This window comes from Cyprinus carpio, chromosome B20 (assembly GCF_018340385.1).
Source record: "Cyprinus carpio isolate SPL01 chromosome B20, ASM1834038v1, whole genome shotgun sequence".
NCBI lineage: Eukaryota > Metazoa > Chordata > Actinopteri > Cypriniformes > Cyprinidae > Cyprinus > Cyprinus carpio.
The window spans coordinates 9,866,006-9,884,539 of NC_056616.1; the positions used below are offsets into that span (position 1 = coordinate 9,866,006).

Consider the following 18,534-nt stretch of genomic DNA (forward strand, 5'->3'; position numbering starts at 1 on the left):
GACTGTGTGAATTAAATATTTTCCCACTTTATGAGAATAAATTACATTTATTTCTAGCATGTGTGGGGTATATATACAGGCATAACACCATTGCATGCAGGGTTAAAAAAAATTTAAAATAAACTTTTATTTTATTACATATTTTATATATGTATTTGTTCTTTGGACCATTTGATCCTTCAGAAATCATTGTAATATGCAAATTATTTATTTTTATTTTTGTTATTTGGTATTTTTCTTATTTTTATAGGAGTTATTTGGTATATTGTTTTTTTTTGGGAAATTCTATTTTTCTAAGAAAGAAAGAAGTATCCTATCACTGTTAAGTATCACGACTGTTGATAGTCTTACGGGCCTCAAATCTAGGCCCGAGCCCGGCCCTGGCCCGAGACGCTCAGGCCCTAGCCCACCCGTGTCCGACAGCTCATCAGAATTATCAGCCCGAGTTCGACACGAGCCCGTTTTTATTTATTTATTTATTTATTTTATTGAAAAGCCTGCCCTATTTGCAACAATTAAAAAATGGGTCAGTTTTGTGTTGTGTTTCTTTTCATTTCTTTATCAAGTTGATTTAGAAAAATGTTTGGAGCCAGTTTTTTTAAAATTACGTTCATCAGCTTTAATCAATTAAACCTCTCAAATTAACGCTAATACTTACTTGGCTACAAAAAAATCCATATATCAAAACACTTCAAGCATATCACACAGACAGTTTAATAAATGTTTATATTATTAAAACACGTGAGTACAACCACAGTGAGTAAAATAAAATAATAAATACTAGGCTCGCACACAGCGCTCGCAAACGAAATGAGAAATAGCCTACAATCTAACAAATTAAATTTTTGCAGGTTATCTTACCTCAAAAATGCACCACAGAATATGTTCCATTCTTTTTTGTAGTTTCCAACAGTTTAACTAAAGTCCAGTCAAATGAAAAAGTTAGAAAAGTCTCTTACAGAGCATCGTGGAGAAAAAGATAGCCTCCAGAGTGGAATACCCAGTCCCCCTCTCTTCTATCAAACGGGGACACTAAACACAGAGCGAGCCAGTCTTGACAGTTGCGGTAGCGGGTCTCATGTGTTTACATTTACATTACTTTAGAGGCCTCTAATAGCTACTACTACAATAAGTGGATATAAGTGAAGTATAATCGTATCGCGCTGACGGAAAAGCGAGCTGCGCGCGTATGCGTTTACATGTCAGTATGTCAGTTTAATTAAACGGGTTGAATAAGGATTATGAATGGTATGAGGTTATGAAATGTCTTTCTAATGTTTTTCTATCGTCGACGTCAACTTCTCATTTTTTTATTTAATTAAAAATATAAATAGAAGGGATAACCCATAAAAGTGGCCCGAGGCCCGCCCGTGTGAGCTAGAACGTGAAATTGGCCCGAAGCCCGGCCCTAGGGGCATATATAAGTCGGGGCCCGTCGGGCTCGGGCTGAAATGCAGGGCTTACAAAACAAACCATGCATAGTATATTTAAGAAAAATATGTTACGTTTATATATTAAATATATTTACACATAATATAAAATATAAGAATATGAATATATAAATGTATAAACTAAATATTTTCAAAATATATACTGTATGTGTGTGTATTTATATATACATAATAAATATACATAGTACACATACATATATAATGTAAACAAAAACTTTATATATATATATATATATATATATATATATATATATATATGTGTGTGTGTGTGTGTGTGTGTGTGTCTATCTATCTATCTATCACAATACTTATAAATATACTGTATGTATATATATATATATATATATATATATATATATATATATATATATATATATATATATATATATATATAGAAAACGGTTGTTTTTATTGTAATAAAATTTCATTGGGATGCATTACAGTGACTTCTTTAAAACCATAAAAAAAAGTTTCATTAAAAATAAATTTTAAAAACATCTGACCAAATACTTTTGAATGGTAGTATATAGAGCCAAATGTTTTTTTATTTATTTTTTAATAATAGTATTTTTAGAAGCAATATTCTTCAACACAATTTGTCAATGTTAATGCCTCTACTTACGTTTTTAGTTTTTATTCAGCATAATTTCTGGAGGTCAGGGACGAACCTGTGTCATGCACAGAGCAGTACAAAACCCCAGAAAACCATTAAAAAGGCTGAATTTTGTTCAGATGCGTGCTCAGATGTGGATCTGAAGTGGCGTATCAGTTTGAAGTGATGTCATTAAGAGGCTCTTATCATCCTCAAACAGAGTCTGTTCCTCACGGCGGAGGATTGTTACAGTTGCACCGGCTGGCCTCCCTCTGGGCAGGATAGTGTATCGATAGTCCCGCCTGTTAACACCTGCACGCACACACACACACTAACGCACAGTCATGATCTCCTGCGCTCAGGGAGAAGATACTATTGAACAGAAAGAGCCTCCATTTGAGGAGCTCACCAAGTAGATAACGTTATAGCATGTCGAACAAGAACGGGATAGGAAATTGAAAGAATTGTTCAACTACGCAGACTCATTTGCAAAACCCAGATAGTCCTTGTATAATCCTCCCTCGTTGTATGGCAAACAATAGGCGGCACCAAGCTCTGAAGGGATTCTGGGCCTGCTGTCCCTCATCTGTGCTGATTTAGAAAAAAATTGTCCCGTTTTGGGACACGTTGTCCTCTTTTTCCCTTGACTTTCCATCTCTGAGTTCAGCCGGCGTAGGCCAACATCAAAGCTTACACGTTGCGGCTAAAACGTGCACTTTATCTCTAACTATTGGCCCGTAGCTACACAAGGACCTAATAAAGCCGTGGCTAATGTGTGTACGCGCGTGTGTGCGAATGTGTACAGGAGTCAAGCGGCTGGTTAATTAGCAGTGAATGTGTGGTTTTGAAGGGCTTAGCGTCGGACTCCAGATCCTCATTATCTCTGTAACACCAGCGTTCCCTTTCCGCTGTCTCCCCTCTCCTCATACCAGTGTTATTCAGAAGCACCCAGAGATAAGCAAACACACACACACTCATCACCAGTGTTGGACACGTCCCCAGTCGCTAAAACCTCATTATGAGCTCTGTTTGTGTATTGTCATTAAGTTGTGTGTGTGTTCCCTCGGGGAGCGATTAAACAGGGCAGGGCTTTTGTTTTAGACCTTTGTGTTTATAATTCTTTGATGGCCGTGAATAACCTGAACTCTGTGCCTTTAAATCGTATTGGTCATAGAATGGGTTTGTTCCAAAACTGACTGAGGTAGCATTGGAACCGCAATTTGAAACTCTCTACATAGACAGCAGCTCGTTTAGGCCACACAAATAGCACTGGAAGGTTTGATTACAGTCAATGGCTTAACACTTTGATATTTAGTTTGAGCCTCCCCAAAAAGTCTAAACACTGTGTTTCTGCAATGCTATGAAAACATTGTTCTGTTTGTTTGAGCGTCAAAACAGTAACACTGGCTCAACCAATAATGTGAGTTTGGGGTGGGGCTATACATTTGTCTGACCAATAGCACGTTTCAGAAACAGTTACAGAGTGCAACTTCTGGGTTTCACAAGTAAAACCCCCATTCATTTTCTCTGTAGATAAATTGATTTTTAACAACTACTCTTAAAGAAAACTTAAAGGTTATTAATTGACAGTATGTGCTTTTGTTGAAACAGTCAGCCTGTTTTCTTTATTTAAAATTTGTGGAGAAAAGCTACAGTACCCATGATGCTGTTCAGAAAATTCCACCAATCATTCGCAAAGTGCGCCAAATGAGCTCTTTAGCTCCGCCCACTCCAATGAAGCAACGAAAGATTATTTTATTATTAAATTATTATTTTTTTTACCAATAAAAGTAAAATGTTTAGCTTCTATAGATATATAATAATTAGTGATTTACCTTATACCAGGTTGGCTTGGTTCATGGTTTATAACAAAGTCTTTTTAAAAGTCCCTTTTGGGGAAAAATAATAATAATAATAATAATAAATAAATGTATCCAGAACCATTGCCACTAATGTACTTTATTAGAGAATGCAATGCATTCTGAGAGGCCTTCTCTGAGAATAATACGAGCTAATGCTTTGCCCAGAATGTTGTACCTTGAAAGACAACATAACAATGAACAGCCTTCACATGAAGAGCATGTACATGATGTCTTAAAATGCTAATAACTAAGTAGGCAGCTCATTAGGTTTTGGAACAGTGTCCTCTTTCTGACCTCGGTAGCTCAAAGGTCTTGAAGTGTGATGCTCAGTGTATCATCGCCGTGGTAACAGTGTCATTATCAGTGCACCGGCGTGACTCCAGAGGTCGTAGGGGTGCTGTGAAGATTTGAATGAAAGAAAAGGAATGAATGGAAGCCACAAAAGGAAGCAATCTGAAACATGCAGCTCTGATGAAGCGTCACCGTGTGGTGCCACGTGTATTATTGAGCGTGAGTTCTTACGTGTGCGAATGACCTGCAGATTATGGGTCATTATGATGGAAAGCGGCTCTTGTGCTGTGATAACACAGGACTCGCTACACCAGCTCGCGGCAAACATTCCATTCTGTGAACTAGTTAGAGGAAGGCTGGCATTGAATAGGCACACAAGTAATTAATCTTTCAAGGATTTTCTATGCTTCCAATTTTAAACTGCCCAGAAGGAATGGAAATGCAGTATTGTGCCGAAGATGTTGCATCTAAAACCCAGAAAAGCACTTGAAAGATTAAAGTCTGCAGTTAGTGGGACTGTTTCATTTTGTATTACAAGCAGCATTCTTGGAAAACAAGCAATTTATTTGCTGGGAAGCAGGAAATTTTCTTTCAAGTTACATTATGAATGAAATGGAATTTCTTTTTGTGTAAAATAAGTGTTTCTGAAATCAAAAAGCTAAAAAGTGTGAGCCGGTGTTGATAAAACCAGAGATGGAGATACAGCAAAAAAAAAAAAAAAAAAATAAGGCCAGAAAATCCAGCATAGGGAATTAAATCAAAATTTATTTTTTTTTATCAATCAGTTAAATTTATAATAAATGTAATTAGTTAAACTTAGGTAGATACTAATTAAATGTGTGATTTCATAATTCCTTTTATTGAAATATTGTTATGTACTGTCCAATGTACAGACAAGCATTTATGGTAAACTAAAATATATTTACTGTATTTTTTATTGAAATCTCTGTGTTGGGTATTTACATATATTTGTATTTACACAACTGTAATGAAGTTGCAATTTAAATATTTCCTTCAAATATCACACACCACTACTGTTAAAATAAAGTATAAGTCAACACATCAAAATATGTGTACTTCTTTAGAGCATGACAAAAGATGATAAAAATGTGATTTAAAATATAGTTTAAAGTAAAACTTTAATTGGACAGTGTACTGTACGTGATTGTGTTTAGAAACAGGCATGCAAGTGCACTCTCTTTACATAGTGGTCTTTTATTTATTTAATGTTATATTATCTGCAAATACAGTTTTTAAAAAAAATATGTTTTACTAAAAGAGTAAAGGAGTTTGATTGACAGGCAATCTGACCAATTCCAGTTTTTGCGAAGGGTCAATTAAAGGGAATATTACATTCAGTATATTCTTTCTATAATAAATGCTCTTTTTTAGAAGTATACTGTACTTCATTTTCACAAGGGCTGTCACACCTCTGAAAATGGAAATGGAAAATCATCCCGCTCAGTTGTAAGTGTGAAATCATTAAGTTTTGCGTGGGCACATGACATGATTAGTTTGATAATGAAAGTTGCTCATTAACCTCATTCAAAAGTTTTTTTAACAAAGGAACCCTCCTTCTCAAAGTTTGTTTAACACGTCACTGACAACACTTGATATTTCAGCAGGGAAAATAGCACCCTCTCAGTCAGATGGGTTGTCATAAGATGTCATCCACTGTTGCAACTCTGGAGTTAACTGCTGGGCCCATGGGGAGCGTCTCTCCTTCTCCCCGTGCGTGCGGCATGTAGCGTGTGTATTGTGTTAGTGATGTTTTAATGACTCTAGATGAAGTGGGTGGTGAGGGGAAGATTGCCACTTGCAGTAGATTTCAGCAGATGATTGCTCTTAAGCGGCAGGAGGCTGACACTAGTGCCAAGACCCTGGTGTTTCAGCCATCAGCCTGGAGGTCGACTCACTCAGAGCTTTTGACCTATTTTCTGTCCTCTGATCCCCTCTCTGGGTTAATGTCCCCCTTCGTTTAAATGTCCGTTCAGTGTTTGAAAGCCATTTCTGATGTTCTTTGTAGCTGTGCTTGGATTTGGACCTTTAAATTGGTGTTTGGATGTTACTTTGTCGCTTTCAAACTAGAGGTTTTGGTGCACAGCTGGGCTCAGTTGACTGTAAAGTTTGGTTGGTTTGATGGGTGTCAGCTGCAAAACTCAGGTAGGCACCAAAAATCATGCTTGAGTCCTTTTAAAAAGGGAGGCATGGAAAAAAAAAAATCAATGTCTAAACAAAACTTTGTTGCTGTCACACTAGAGGTTTTGGACACACCTTGGTTCCAGTTGACCATAAAGTTAAGTTTGTTTGATTTATGTCAGTTGCAAAACTCCAAAACAACGTGCTTGAGAAAAGGGGGTGTGGAGTTTAAACATAAATTATTAAAATAAAATAAAATAAAATAAAAATAAATAAAAATAAAAAATAAAAAATAAAATAAAAAATAAAAAATAAAATAAAATAAAATAAAATAAAATAAAATAAAATAAAAATGTAAGCTAAAATAAATTTTAAACATTTAAAAAAAGAGAATTTATGATTTATGTCAGTTGCAAAACTCATGCTTGAGAAAAGGGGGGTGTGGAGTTTAAACGTAAATTATTTAAAATAAAATAAAAATGTAAGCTAAAATAATTTTTAAACAGTAAGATAAAATAAAATAAAATATAAAATAAAGAAAAAATATAATAAAATAAATTAAAAGTAAAATCAAATAAAATGTAAGCTCAACTAAAATGTTAAAAATTAAGATAGAATAGAAAAAAATAAAAATTTAAGCTAAAATAAATGTTAAACAGTAAGATAAAATAAAATAAAGGAAAATAGAAAAACATGTTTTTAGCTTGAATTTTAGCATGATTTGAGCTTGACAAAAATAGCATGTTTTCAGCAAAATGCTATCAGATTGTATTACTGTATTTTGTTGTCCTATTCTTTATTACAGTCTCTCCTTATTCAAGTACATAGGAGCTATATTTATATGCCTGTTACCTACAAAGAAAACAACAGCCTGGTTGTGTTTACAAGATGGCCACCAAGCAATCTGACTTTCTTGTGTATTGTAGAGTTACTCACGTGTTTTGTTTATTAAGCACGTTTGTACGTTTGTATTCAGGCAGTCTGAATGTCTGAAATCTTCTCATCAAGCTGTGTATGCAGCTCTAAAGGTCCTCTGTTTTTTATCCACAGGTTCTTCAGCACCACCATGCAGTTCATGAGATTTCCTACATTGCGAAGGATATCACAGACCACCGAGCCTTTGGTTATGTATGTGGGAAAGAGGGAAACCATCGGTTTGTGGCCATCAAGACGGCTCAGTCTGTAAGTACTCACACCTGGAAATTAGACTGTGTGTGTGTTGTATGGACACTTTACATACACAGGTATATTTCAGAACTGCGAGTATTTTAGCTTCTATGACAGATTCTGCTCCTTTGGAAAGGTGTGTCCTCTGTGTCTCTGTCTTGAGTCTGTTTCTGTCTTTGTTTCTGCTGCATTGTTGTTACATTGCTGTAGTCTGCAGTGCTGCAGTTCTGTGGCAGTTGCTCAATTGAGTTCCATACCGGGTCGATGAGTATCGGCTGTCCTCTCTCTCCCCCATCCATCGCTGTCTTGCTCTGAACTACAAGTGACCCAGCAAACACATAATGATAAAGGAATGGTGGCATGTTCCTGCACTTGTGCTCCATCCCAACAAAAAAAACTGGTTTCACTGACTTTTTTTTTTTCTTCTTCTCTTCTCCTCTTTCTCCTCGTTCTGCACTTAAGGGGTTAATTAAAACAAACAGATTATTTTATTTTATATTTTTTTTATTTATTAGTTATTTCTGTTGTCCCTCAATTAATGCTTTATGTTATAGGGGTTAATTAAAACAAACATTTTATTTTATTTTATTTTATTTTTTTTTTTTTTTGTTTTGCTTATTTGTTTTTATTGTGTTATATGTGTTATTTAGTTCTGGCTTGTCAGGAAATGCATTTTTAATGCATACACGAAGCTTTGATGCTAACTACAAAGAGTGAAGTTTGATCTGACCCAGCCCTTTCAAATAGAAAGCACTTTGTTCTGTCACCTCTCATCTGGAAGATTTAAGTGCAGCCGAAGCAAAGGTTAAGAGGTCCTCGTTATGTTTTTTCTAAGATACTTTTGCTCTGAATTTCTTGAAGAAATGTGCAGACAATACAGCGGCTCTTCAGAATGGACCCTTATTGAGAAGATCATGTCACTTCTTCCTCTTTGTCTCTATAAATCTGTGTCTCTCTGCTTGTGTTTCTGCATGTGTTTCCAGGCTGAGCCTGTGATCCTTGACCTCCGTGACCTTTTCCAGTTGATTTATGAGATTAAGCAGAGGGAGGAAATCGAGAAGAAAGCTCAAAAGGACAAGCAGTGCGAACAAGCTGTTTATCAGGTAACACACACGCACAAAACCTGCACACTCACATAAACTCAAACCACAAAGAGAATTTACAGTTTCTAATGCTCGGTCATAAAGACAACCACATATACGTCAGCGGGCGAATGAGAGCGGTGTAAAAGAAAACAACAAGCTCAAAAGGAAATGATGAAATATGCAATATAAAAGGATGAAACTACTGAAAACAACACAATTCTGTGAGGGCTTATTTATTATTTATCTCAGAGAACAGCGTAATTAGATTTATATCTAGGTCTGATATATGGTGAAATTTTTTGGTTTTGATTTTTTTCCTTTTACAACTGTTGCTTGTCAGATTGAAAATTTATCTTTTATAAAAATAATAATAATAATAAAACAAATAAAAAAAGAATCTTGAATCAGCTTTTCATTCAAAATAAAATTAATGTGTGTGTATATATATATGTATATCATATATATCAATATATCATATATATCAATTTTTATTTTGTAAACAGTTACACCTTTATTATCAAAGGTGTATTATGCAAAATATATGTATAATTTATTAGATTTTATAGTATTTTAAATTATATTATTACTATTTACATTATATTAGTTTATATTAATGTATGAATTTATGTATTTATTAGTTTGTTTTGTCTGTATTTATGATATTTAAAATATTTTTTCTAAACACTGTCTTATGTATATATAGCATAATACATAATAATTATTATAATATAATAATAAGAATAAAATCTTACATATGTTAAAATCTTAAATCTAATCAATACATCACTATTAATATTAAATTTGTGAATGTATGTATTAAATAATGAATTAATGTATTTGTGCAGTTGTCTGTATTTGAGTTTATCTTGAATTAATATTATCAATAAACAGTGATCACATATAGAACATACAATTTATGCTATATATATATATATATATATATATATATATATATATATATATATTTAATAGGCATTGCTGGACCAGTAACAATGCAACAAATCTTTTCCGATTGCCTAAATGCATTTCAGACTGAAAAACCAAGGCAAAATTGTACAGTGCGCACCAAGCGCTTGGCAGCTCTTTCCACTTCCTTTTCTCTGTCCGTTGAATCTCAGGTGCATATCTGCGGGGAGATTTCCTTCTCACTGCTTTTTCAATACAGACAAAATCATAGCTTTTGGCCTGTGCTGGCTACACTTCTGTTCCTATTTTCACTGCCTGATGTCAAAAATGCTTTTGCTCTGTTTTTACATGAATGACCAAAAATTGGCTGTTTTTTTCTCGTCGTCATCTTCTCTCCTGTTTCCCTCCATCTCTACTCTCCTTCCTCCAATCACCCCCTCTCTGTGCGATCGCTGCTGCAGACTATTTTGGAGGAAGATGTGGAGGATCCCGTGTATCAGGTAACGCTTTGAAATAAATCGTTACTCATTATGTCTGCCTGAGCGTACGCTGTCGAATTAGTGTCACTTTAAACAGGGCTCCCTGCTCAATAATATGCATTTAATCTCATTTACAGAAATAAATAATTCCACTCCATTTTCTCTGCTTTTCTCTCACTACTCCTGAATTAATAAGACTGGGATTTCATCATTTGGATATAGAAATAAACGGTGAATCATTGCTGTAATGTGTTGTTAACTTTTCCTTTTCATAAACTGGGTGACGCAGTAGCGATTCTGGGAGCTTCCTTAATTTTGTACTGAAAACAGACAGCTTTAACACATCTCATCTGGGCTGTGTGTGTGTGTGTGTGTGTGTGTGTGTGTGTGTGTTTACATGCATTATACATTGCCTTTCCATATTGTCCGTTGTTCATCTTAATGGGAATGAAATAGCCCTGTATCCTATGGAATATAATGTGTATGATTGGAGTGTATCTTTAAATAGCAAGACTGGATGTCCATTAGCCATTAGTAGCAGAGAAATGAGAAATGTTGCTTCTAGGCCTAGCAGTTAACTTAAGATGCAATCATTACTAGAAGTAGTGCAGACCTGATAAGCATTATCAATTTGCTGTTAAGAGGGCTAGAGAGGAGAAGAATTAGCCTGTGGCTAACTGTGTAACAAAATGAATTAGCCAATGGCGACAGCTTGTAAATGAGAACGGCTAAGCCATTAGATCTAATGTCACAGAAAATGGAGAGGATTCTGCCATTAACATAGATGCGGTCTTGAAAGGACAGGAGTTAGCGATTAGCTTGAATGCTACTTGACAAAAATCACTCTTGTCGATGCTTTACTGAGGAATAAATCGCAGATAAAGATTCTACAATAGATTCAAAAATAGTCTTAGAGCTCAGTGGCTCAGATGGGAAAGTTTTGTTTACCCATGCTAAGATAACATTAGCATGCCTCATTAAAGAAACATGCAGCATTGTGTTATACACTGTGATTTATTTCAACTTAATGTTGTAAAATCCATTCCATCGCCCCATTTGCAGGTACGGATCTAGAGGGAAAAATTAGGATGATCAAAATTTTAAAGCCTAGTATATATGCATGAGGCATAGGTCAGAAAGAACACCTTATAATTCTTCTCTCTGAAAGGATTCTTATTTGTTATTAAGCTGTAGAGAGTGAATGCTATTCTCTGCACTGACTGAAGTTGTAGTTGCAGTGAAAGATGAACTAAACCGACCGAAACGCTTTGCTAGGCCAGTGCATGTTGCTAAAGGTCAAGATGGTAAGCATGTCACAGCTTGGTTTAGTCCCTCATTGTTGCGAGGGTCACTGCGCTGCTCCTGGGGCCTCTGTTAATTCTGTGAGCAATCAGTCTTCTTCCTTTTCTCTTTTCTTTTTTTCTTTTCACACTCACTTTTTTCCTGTCCCTTTGCCTTTTTATCTTCCTCTGCTGCCGATGTTGTAGTACATTGTATTTGAGGCGGGACACGAGCCCATCCGTGACCAATCAGAGGAGAGCATATATCAGGTACACTACCAAATCATAATAATGTTCTTAAAAATGGTGCCTGTTAACTGATAATCACTTAATTGGACATTTCAATATTAGTGTGCAATGAAAACTATAATACACATTCAACACTAAAAGCAATTTCGCTTTTTATGAATATAGTAAAGAACACAATAAACAAAATAAACAGTTCAAAGTAGCAAATGTCAGGATAAAAGTATTTATAATGGGGTATTTAAAAATGTGACAGCATTTCTGGAAGTTTCTAAGCACTAAACGAGCGATTTATAATTTACGAGTTAAAAATATTCATAACAAATGTTGAAAAGAAGTATGGAAAAGTATGGAAATTGACTAATTAAATAAAAAAGCTAATAAATTACTATAATGTTTTAATATATTTTATAATATTTCAATATAATATATCCTAATATAATATATTAATATTGTCAAATACTTATTTTACAAGTTCTGCCCAAAATGCATAAACAAACAAGCAAGCAAGTAAACAAACAAACAAATAAATAATTAAATAAAGAATGAATGAATTAATGAAGTTAGAGGTTCACGCTCAAATTTCACTCATATTTTTTTTTTTTTGTAATTACAAAAAAGGATTATGTCATCTAATTAATATTTTAAATTGTGTTAAATTGTGTCAGTTGTGTTTTTCAGATCATTTCCTTGCTTGAAAGGAACCTATACTAAAAAATACAAAAAATAAAAAAAAATGTGTAGGTGTAGGATTTACTTGGACAACTATCACACAGAAATAGCTAGAAAATTTCACACACACAAAACAACAAAAACAAGCAAGCAACACAATGAATTAAACTTCAGATTTTGAAGTAGAAAGACTGAAATTGTATTTATAATAATCTTTGTTTCATTTATTTAGGCAGCTTTGAAATTGGTTGTTGTCCAATACACAATACAATCTATCAATTTGATAAACCTAATGCATCAAGCATAGACCTATCATTAAAAGCTATCAAGGACCAGCTGAGGTTTTTGTGCCAAACAGCCAATAGGGAGCCTCTAAATAAACCGCCATTCTTCTTTAGAAGAATCCCAGGTTTTGATGGTGCAGCTACTGACAGATCCACTGTGTAGCTGCCAGAGTCCCACCTGTGAATTAGAACAGAGTGCTACGCCAAGCCACACTAATTCAGCGTGACGGCCCTTTCAAAGATTTACACCCAGCAATGTTTCGTGCTCTGAGCGCCATGACCAAGACAACAGCAGGTGTCGTATCCTCAGGTGCTGCTTTGTTTTGTCACCTGTGGCTTGATTCAAAAAGAAACACTGCCAAGCAAAACAATAAACACATCAGTGCCCCCAACGCTTTGCCAGTCAGTCTCCTCCACAACTTTAGACATATCCGACTTAACGTCACAGTCAGTTTAGAAGCTCTTTGAAAGCTTGAAACACCATTAGGGACCGAATTATACCTTCTAACTATTCAAATGTGTGCACGGCTCTTGAGCACTAACCTGACACTTCACAAACTCCTGCACTTGTTGCTGACATCAGGACAGAAATCAGAAACTCAGGAGCATGAAAGAGACATCTGCTTGCTGTCACATCATTAAAAAAAGGATCAGCTAACACCTGATCGCATCTCATGTCAAAAAAAAAAAAAAAACTGATTGGCTCAGTCAGATCGAATCTGAACATCCTTGCGTGAACATCACTTCTGATCTTTGCTAACAGCAATGAAATAGGAAAACCTAAATAAACACAACAAGATGTGTGTTCTCTAGATTTATAGGTATAGGGTAAAAAAATTAAAACTATCTCTATCCAACTTCATAAAACAACACAATACAGCAGCTCATAGCTAGATAAGTTCTTTAACCAAAGCTAACAGTATGCAGCGTAAGTAACCTTGACCTCCAGCGGGCCCCTTGGATCCTGAGTGGTTTTGGCTCTGGCAAACTTTGCATAGCATGACTGAGGGATTGATGCTGAGTTTAGGGAGCTTTCCAAGGTCTGCATAGAGAAATTACTCTGCTGCGAGAGGAAGCAGGAGGTCTCTCCTCTGCCCTTTCTCCAAATGAAAGAGTGAGAATGAGTAATCATTGCTGTCACTGTGTGATCTTTGAATAAAAGAAATGGAAAGATCACTTCAAGTGTTCGATCAAATAAAAACACAGCGGCAATCAGTCTCTCAGCAAGAAGGAGATTAAGAACAATGGCAAATTAGAGAAAGAGAGAAGACATGGGAATAACAGAGAATGAAAGGATTTGCATCTTTACTAACCGTGTATTGTGAAGATGACCATTATGGGACCTGATTATATGAATTCAGAAATCATAAAATAAAATAAAATAAAATAATAAAATAAAATAAAATAAAATAAAATAAAATAAAATAAAATAAAATAAAATTTATTATAATTATTTTTTTTTGTTCTGAATAAAATATTTATTATAAAGAAACTATTCATGCAAAATTGAATTTCTATTATTCTGCATCTTCCATTTCATTATTAATTAAAATGCAACTCACTGAACATTGACAATGACTCGTTTTGCTCTCCAGGAAGTATAAAATTTGCATTCTGCATTGACCTTGTAAAATCTCCTGCTGAAATCTGAACTAATGGTAACTTGTCATGTTAACTGTGCATTTGGCTGGGCTCCCTGTCCACACCAGGTCCCTACCAGCCAACAAAAGGAGGGAGTTTATGACGTCCCAAAGCGACATCCAGTGAGTGGACCTGTGTGTGTTTGTTTATGTCACTCTCCTGTGCCTCTGTCTGGCAAACCTTTCAATACAGTATGTAAACCACACGCATCAAGCATGTCCCTCTCCCTGTCTCGAGTCTTGTGAGGAGTTCAGCAGCACTCATTCCCCAGCTTACAGTAAATCGCATAGACTGTGCACTCTTAATTTTCCCCTGGTGTTTGTGTGTTTTTGGCTGGTTGTGTATATGTTTTTTTGTTTCTTTATGGCTGATCATTTTCTTTGTGAAAATCTAGTTTGGATTTGGGTGGTGGGCATTTACGTGATTGGTCGGTTTTGCATGACGTGCACCCCATGATAAGGACAGTGCATTCATGATGGGATAGGGATAGTTCACCTAAAAAGAAAACTCATACTTACCTTTATGTTATTCTAGATCTGTATAATGTTATTTCTTCCATGGAATACTGAGATTTTAAAGAATATACTCACTTTATAAGGTAAATCGTATTTGTTTTTATGTTATTCTAGATCTGTATAATGTTAGTTGTGAGTTCGAGTCTCGGGCCGGCAGGAATTGTGGGTGGGGGGAGTGCATGTACAGTTCTCTCTCCACCTTCAATACCATGACTTAGGTGCCCTTGAGCAAGGCATCGAACCCCCAACTGCTCCCCGGGCGCCGCAGCATAAAAATGGCTGCCCACTGCTCCGGGTGTGTGTTCACAGTGTGTGTGTGTTCACTGCTAGCAGTGTGTGCACTTCGGATGGGTTAAATGCAGAGCACGAATTCTGAGTATGGGTCACCATACTTGGCTGAATGTCACGTCACTTTCACTTTAATTATGTTTTTGGGTATATATACTTGGCTCAATGAGTCTGATGCTTTTAAGCTTTGAAAACAACATAAAAGCACCATGAAATTGTTCATATGATTCACACATAATATCACATGATAGTTTTATGTGGCAAAAAGGTAATATATTAACATATATTGAACACAAGTCATACACTGAAACAAAGATTTGTGCAGAATCAATTTTCTCCCAGAAACTGCTAGTAATTTTCACCAACAATTACAGAGAAACTGCAAGTACCATTTAATTAAATGTTACATTTTGAAGTAGAAAAACTGGAATGGTATTTTCCTGCAAAATGTACTTCAAGAATCTAATTTTTATTGCACTTTGAAGATATTTACATCGAAAAGAGCAACTAGAACAGCCTCCGAATATATATTCTTTCCCCATTTGTGTCCCATTGAAGAATTAAAGTCATAGAAGTTTGAAACAACAGGACAGAACTAATTTTTGGTGAACTTTTCCTTCAGTGTCATCCCATGAATGCCCATTAATCATGCATGATCTACAATAAAAGATGAAAAGTCTGTGTAGTTTATATGGGTTGACTGATAAAGTCATTTAAATGAGAGATGGCAAACGTTCTTCTGAATTTTCTGCTCATGCATGGAATTTTGCTCTCTCTCTTTAAATGTTGGACAATTCCTTTTCAGGCCTTTTGGGCTCAGCATTTACACTCTGATATGTAAAAATGGCTGATCTTTTCATGTTCTGGCCAGTGTCTCTGCTGTCTGTACCTCTCTTGTGTTATAGCTGCTCTGTTCATTCAGTCTTAGCTAAATGCCTAAACCCCCCACAGCCACCATCACAACACATACAACCCTGGCAAAGTCCCTGAATTTGAGTCTGTCCTCAGTATTCAGTTGTTTAGGTCTCTCCAGACCTGGAAAACAATGTTTCAGTTGATTTTCCTCATCTCAGCCCTCATATCACCTTGTGCCACTGTCTGGCATCTCTTCCTCTGGCCTCTTCCATCATGTTTTCAAACACCTACTCACTCTTTTCTCTCTTCCTCGCACACATTTGCAGCCTTCTTCCTCGCTCCTATTTCAATCGAAGTCGTCTGGCCTCTTGATCCTGCCTTCCCTAGCTTTTTCATTCCTGTCTAAGCTAAATCTACACTGCTTCAACTCATAAAATAACTCCCGTAGCTCTACAAAATTGGCTTTTGAACCGTTAGGCTGTAAATCTGTTTTGAATTGTGCATCTCCACATACAATGTGGATTCAAATTTATTTTTCTTCATATTTTTTGCATATAAAAAATGTTTTGTTTAATTATGTTTTGTGGTTTTTGTTTTATTCTGTTTAGTTTTGTTTTGCTTTGTGTTGTTTTTATGTTTTGTTTTATTTTATTCTGTTTGATTTCTTTGTTCTGTTTTCTTTTTTTTCTTCTTCTTTTTTTTCTTTTTTTTTTGTTTGGTTTATGTCTTGTTTTTCTCTTGTTTTCTGTTTTCTTTTGTTTTATTCTGTTTGTTTTCTGTTTTGTTTTGTCTTTTTTTGGTGTTGTTTTGTTTTATTCAGTTTTTATACTGTTTGGTTTTGTCTTGTTTTGTGTTGTTTCTATTTTTTGTTTTTATTCTGTTTTATCTGTTTGATATCTTTGTTGTCTTATTTTTGTGTTATTTAGTTTTATTCTGTTTTGTTTTGCATCCTTCACAACAGAAATTTGCAAAAGTATCATCTGGACTACACTTAAAATACATTTTGGCCATGTTTGCTCATTAATTTGTATACTTCCTTTGCACTGAAACAAAGCATGTGCAAATAAACAACACTATTAGTGGGCACAATTTATTCTTATTGAATTCCCCCATTATATTTCTGGATACTTAAAAAGTGATTTGTTGATAAACTGTATTTATGCTGAAGCATTGCTTTAAATAACTCGTTAGTGTTGTTCTTTTTTCTTCTACATCTCCATGTATTATTTAATTTCATAGCTGTGCTTCCCAGTTGGTCTCCTCCCTGTGGCTATATGATCAGTCAGGGTGCAAGACATTAACACTCCGGCCATAATGAAATGGGCAGCACTAAAAGTGCACAGGATGCTGCGAAGATAATTATTATCTCAGAGGGGACGGTTAATTGATAGTCGTTTGAAGTGATAACGATGATAGAAAAGTAGGCTGATGGATTGTGGCAAAATAAGCGAGATACTCATACGGTTGCATAAAATACTAATGTTTACCCTCAGCACTGTTCTGAATGTTGCCATGGAGACAGTTTAATGTAAATACTGTAATTTCAGTTATGGAATTGCAATGCATCATGTGAGTCACACTTCCACAGGAGAAGCAGCTTGTTATAATAACAGATAAGAAGGTGGTTATCAGCACTCATGATATCCATCAGTAATAAGGTGTCAGCAGCATGCAGGGCGCTTTGACTGACACAGTTCATCACTGTCATCTTTCCCATTATCCTCAATGGTGATCCCCAAGGGTGTGTAAAGAGATTGATTTGATGGCATCTCTTGGGCCGGTAATATTACAGCCGTTTAATTCAGCTACTGGCCGCAGTATATGTAGAACAGCAGTTCCAGCTCAATAACCTTCAAAATCAAACAAAGTGAGACGAACACCATCATCCTGAAAACATGACGGGAACCAATCAAAATTGTAGTTTTGTTCCCTTTATTCATGAAACACAAGCAGAACGAATTTGAGCCCAAATTGTTTGTAAACGTAGGATGTTGCATAATTCTTAACACTGAAATTAGTTCTGCTCATGTTTTATGCATGAGGTATTTAATACTTTTTTTCAGCTGAACTAATTGTCGTGGTCTTTAAGTGAAGAACGCTACACAATCCAAAACTGGTTTCTCTCTTTCACATCACCTCTGCTGTCCTTCACGTTTGTCCATTCAGTCATTCCCGCAACATTATCAGATATAACTTGTCACTAGCAGTGGCTTATTTCTGCTTACATTTCTCAGATGACTCCCGTTAACATTCTTTCATTCTTAAAGCTAAGTACTAACACAGAACAGCAAGAACTAACTCAGAGAGGCTTTCAGACTTAACCATCTCAGGTGTCACCTGCTTCTGCAACCAAATCCACTGACCTGGAGTCAACGTTTGCTTGATTTTATTGCATGTTTTACATGTATGTGTTTGTTCTTCTGTTAGTCTAGTTGTTGTATGTGTATATCTTGTTGTCAGTGTTAATTCTGGTATTACTTAGTTAGCCGGATAACTTTTGCATAACATGAGATGCCTTGGTGATTTCTTTTGTGGCAGAAATCAATGTAAATGTCTGCCAATCAAGTCACACCTTCTGCAGATCATGCAGAATATTGTAAAGTGTTATCACAATATATATATATATATACATATATATATATATAGAGAGAGAGAGAGAGAGAGAGAGAGAGAGTGTTTTTATAGACTGAAGACACCAAGAAAAAATAATATATTTATTTATCTATCTATCTATTGGTGCCCTCAGTCGAAAGTATAATTGTCGAAATGCATGACACCACT

General features: G+C 35.5%; 1 protein-coding gene across 12 annotated transcripts in view; it reads left to right on the forward strand.

The window, feature by feature from the left end:
* LOC109113418 (disabled homolog 1-like) overlaps window positions 1-18,534 on the forward strand; it is a 108,587-nt gene that overhangs the window by 62,596 nt on the left and 27,457 nt on the right. For 6 of the 12 annotated variants that reach the window (XM_042747049.1, XM_042747048.1, XM_042747052.1 and 3 more), the window contains exons 4-8: window positions 7,386-7,517; window positions 8,486-8,605; window positions 9,955-9,993; window positions 11,460-11,522; window positions 14,164-14,217. In XM_042747049.1, the coding sequence (XP_042602983.1) occupies window positions 7,386-7,517; window positions 8,486-8,605; window positions 9,955-9,993; window positions 11,460-11,522; window positions 14,164-14,217 (408 nt within the window). The remainder of the gene's footprint in view (window positions 1-7,385; window positions 7,518-8,485; window positions 8,606-9,954; window positions 9,994-11,459; window positions 11,523-14,163; window positions 14,218-18,534) is intronic. The other 6 variants (XM_042747055.1, XM_042747059.1, XM_042747054.1 and 3 more) reach the window with 3 other exon arrangements.